Source organism: Phytophthora cinnamomi (genome assembly GCF_018691715.1).
Source record: "Phytophthora cinnamomi strain GKB4 chromosome Unknown Contig0, whole genome shotgun sequence".
Taxonomy (NCBI): Eukaryota; Oomycota; class Peronosporomycetes; order Peronosporales; family Peronosporaceae; genus Phytophthora; species Phytophthora cinnamomi.
Genome location: NW_027150933.1, coordinates 2,051,865 through 2,055,902, shown reverse-complemented (window position 1 = coordinate 2,055,902; position 4,038 = coordinate 2,051,865). Strand labels below are relative to the sequence as shown.

Here is a 4,038-nt window from a genome sequence, read left to right as displayed (position 1 = left end):
TTCACTTGGAGTGTCCGTATCACTTGGAGGAATTTGAGATCGAGGCGATGGGTTCTGCGATGGCTCTCAATCGAACATCAAAGAAGATGCCAATGCGCTTGCAAATGCTCCCGAATAAACCTGCAACTAGTGGACACTGGCGGAAATGGCTAGCATATGGCCTCTTTTCAAAGACAGCTCGCGCGTTTTCATCATTACAAGATTTATCGTTGATTTCTATTGGAAGTATGAGCGTGGAAGATGTGGAGGCCTTTTCCGCCATATTAAGGTCTGATCTTCCTGAAGAAGATCTGTATGGTTGTCCCCGTGGGAAACTTGACGATAGGAATTCTGTGCTCAAGGCGCGAGCTCCGGTCCACTGGCGACTGAATAATCGAGGGCAGCCGCGACGGGATTTCCGCCCATTGACGTTCGAGGCAGTCATAGATTCTGTCCGGACTTTATTGACGATGGAGTGGGTGATCTTGTGAATGCCATGATTCCTGGATTTGGAAGGTGCCAAGTCCAGCGCAGTGATCTGGTTTTTGTTGAGGCCAGCTCGAAGCATAGCAGTGCATGTGGCTTGACTTCGCTTCATATCGGATTTGAAAAGTTTGGTCCATTCGATGCTGACGGTTTTCTCCAGTTTATTGCTGCTATTGGGCATTCGCTGAAAGTATTGGCGCTCAATGATGCCAGAAGTGAGATAGACGAGAGTGCAATTTTGACATCTTGCCCCAATCTGGAGGAGCTCGTGCTGTACGGTGGGGAAGGGGTGGACTTGCGCCTCAACGTTAGTGAGTGTCTTACAAACAAATTGCCTCTACCTGATCTCACATACGACTGGGATGATATTGCAGCGCTGTGGACCAAGTTGGGAGATTCGAACGAGCCACTGGCAAAGTGTGTGCGTCGGATGCGTGTTCATCTGACTGATCTATTGAACGCGTGGATGTTCCCCACTCACCAGCATTGTGAGAGCATTTTGAATGGCCTTTTGCAAATGTTGGAATTGAACCACACGTTGGAGTACCTCGATATCGTCACACCGATACGCCACTCCCCCCGACCTTGTTGCCTCTTTTCAATGGCACCACCTGAAACCTATGAATCGAGCCCTCGTCTTTCCTCTTGAGAATAAACTTGCCTTCTTGGGTATGTTTGCATCCCGTCAAGCTGCAATTAGCTCAAGTAAAAAACGGAAGCGTGGTGGCCATCGCGAGCAACTTTTGGACCCTATCACTTGGATCAGCATGTGCCTTTTAGCATTATTACGTTCGCGGCCCCGCGACTTATGCGAGAAGTGTACCTTCACAACTCACGCGATGATGGGGCATTGGGGACGGTATTTGATCTCCCCATCTAAAATCTTGAATTGAAGACTATTGATAAAACGATTTTATCCTCGCTCAATACACAAAACCCACATGTAGAACGGTATACCGCTTCGAGAAAGAGGGTTTTACGCTGGTAAAACTCGTATTGCCCCATTGATGCTGGCTATTTCGCTAAGTTGAAGACGTTCGTTGCATTCGCTTGCAGATGTGGAACCAGTAGGTTACATGAGGGTACACTTTTTGGTTACGTTTTCCGCCACGTTAGACAAGGTTACTCTCATGGGTAGATAACCCTTTCGGACTAGTCAAAAGGATGGAGCAGCACTGGAGTTTCCTGGCCCAATGGACAGAGGTGCTGCGTACGCGCATCGAGTACCACTGGCCAGAGTCGGAGGAAGGGATCTGGGCCTTCATGAGGTGCTTCCTGGAAGTGTAACCCCCTGCGCGCTTCAGGACAGTAACCACGAATTTCCCCTTAGTGCAAAAGCCAAAATGGAATTTCAAGAAAAAAACCCAGAAATTTAGAGAAGCCTTGGCGCTTCTGGCTGCCGTGGCGCACGTGGACCAATCCGCGTGGAGATATTTGCTGGAGCACCACTGTGGAGTGGATTTAGGAGTGATGGGAGAGGAACTTTTTCGAAGAAGAAATTGTCGTGCTCTTTCAACTTTACATGATAAAGGGGGCCACGGAATTTAATTTTCCCGAAAAGTCAGCAAGATCTGATCCTGTGGTTTGGGGTCCACCAACGCACCGAAGCGAGCGAGGAACATCTGACCGCGTTGCAAAAGATCGCTGAGTTGGCTGGTAATTTACCGGCGGATAAACCTGGGGTTGATATCAAGATCCCGATGCGAATGCTTTTCGCGGAGACAAGTGACACTTCGAAAGGTGTGAAGGCGTTACGGGATATCTGGAACGCAGAGAAGATAGTGACAGAGGAGTGGGAGATGTACGACCGCAATGTGGAGAACAAGGTTGCAGAGGCTGGGTCGCTGCGCTCCACGTTTGTGATGGAGCCGATGATGTTGGACTTCAGTGAGTCGGGCATACCGGCTGAGTACGTCGACTTGGTGATCGCGTTGGTGCGTGAAAATGTGTGATTTTCTCAGGTTTCCTTTTGGACGGGCAGATTGGGCACACTGTAGTTTTGGGACTGCGGCTGCCACTTTTCATTGGTGTTATTGTGTGTGCAAGCCACGGATCAGCGCTGGAGTGACTTGGTAGTGGGATTAGACGAGCAAGCTCATACATGTAGTCGCGGAGTTTGTACAGTATTCGTCTTCTGTCAGATGGAAATTCGCCTCGCAAACCTGACTTGAATTCGGGAGTTGCCATACAACAAGTATTTTGTATTTTATTGTGAAAGTTATCGCGCCTACTTTTCAACCTCGATCGTGTGTGATCTTTAACTTCGATGGCAGGGGCACAACTTCTAGCTGCTTGCGAACATTAATCTATTGATCGCTTTAAGGCCACCGCTAGTAGTAATTCTTAGAATATTACCCGGCGTTTTTTTCTAACGGTAATTTACCAAAAAGAACGATCCTGGAACGTTCTACACCAACAGACACGTTTCCTTAGATACAAGCGCTAACCACCCTCTGGTGCGAAGGAGGCCTCCTCCACACCTCCGAGCACCGCACACAGCAACAATTGTTGGTATTGTGCGCTGCGAGTGTAGCCAGGACTGATGGTATTGTGTACCGCCAGTGTAGACAGGACGGACCCAGCGAAGACTCATCCGGAGACGGGACGGACCCAGCGAAGACTCGTCCGGAGATGACTCCGCGGTGTACGAGTTGACGGTGGGTACGGCACCTGTCTAGCCGTGATGTGGTTGGATAGACCGAAGACTGGCACTGAGTCCTCGGTAGGGTAAACAACAAGATGAGAGGCATCAAGGAGCACACGGGGAACAACAGGAAGAGGAGGACAGTAACGTAGATTTAGGCTTAACGTAAATCTCACTTCGGCATTTGCCCTCTTCCACACAAGCACCAAAAACAACAACAATGGGATCACTTACGAAGGGAGTTCTATTTAGAAAGGAAAAAGTTGATCCTGAAGGAGTAAAGTACTAAGTATATAAATAAGGATTGATATCGACGATGTGCAAGTACGTTATGAAAAACGGTGAAGTCTGTAGAAGCTCACCATCAAAAGATAGATGCTACAGGCATCCCATTAGTAAATTTCCAGAAGCTGTTTCTGATATGAGCAAGGCTGAAGAAATGATGGGAAAAATATTCAAGTCTCTCCTTCATGAAGAAATTGATTGTCCTTGTGGTAAGACGATGAAGCGATGGAATTATGCTCACCACTGCACTTTTCCAAAGCACAAGGCATGGGTGTCTACAATGCCTAAATCTAATCGCGGTCATGAGTGGAAAGCTAAAACTGTAGACGAGTTGAATTGGCTGCAAACGAATTAATTTTTCATTTCTGACAAATATAAAGTTAGTAATATAGTAACATGGCGTATTCTCCTGAGCAATATCAACTTAACAAAGATCTTCAAGATTTACATCTACCACCGCAACCATGCTCTGTGAGATAGTGAAGCGATCATCCCAGCAGTTATTCGTGAAAACAAGCACGTAATCAACTTCCCGAAGACCAACAACAAATGTGGCTTCCATTGCGTTGCCTGGCACTCGGTGCAGGACCCTAAGAAGGATCCTCGCAGAATTCAGGCACATGTAAAGGAAGCTTTCAAGCGTT

The 4,038-nt window shown here is 47.6% G+C and overlaps 1 protein-coding gene across 1 annotated transcript; it reads left to right on the top strand.

The window, feature by feature from the left end:
- Positions 1-2,171: 2,171 nt before the first annotated feature.
- Positions 2,172-2,417, top strand: IUM83_02005 (uncharacterized protein; the record flags this gene model as incomplete). Its single annotated transcript, XM_067925900.1, has 1 exon — positions 2,172-2,417. One exon carries the CDS (start codon positions 2,172-2,174, stop codon positions 2,415-2,417), a length of 246 nt encoding a protein of 81 aa, XP_067800681.1.
- Between the last annotated feature and the right edge of the window lie 1,621 nt (positions 2,418-4,038).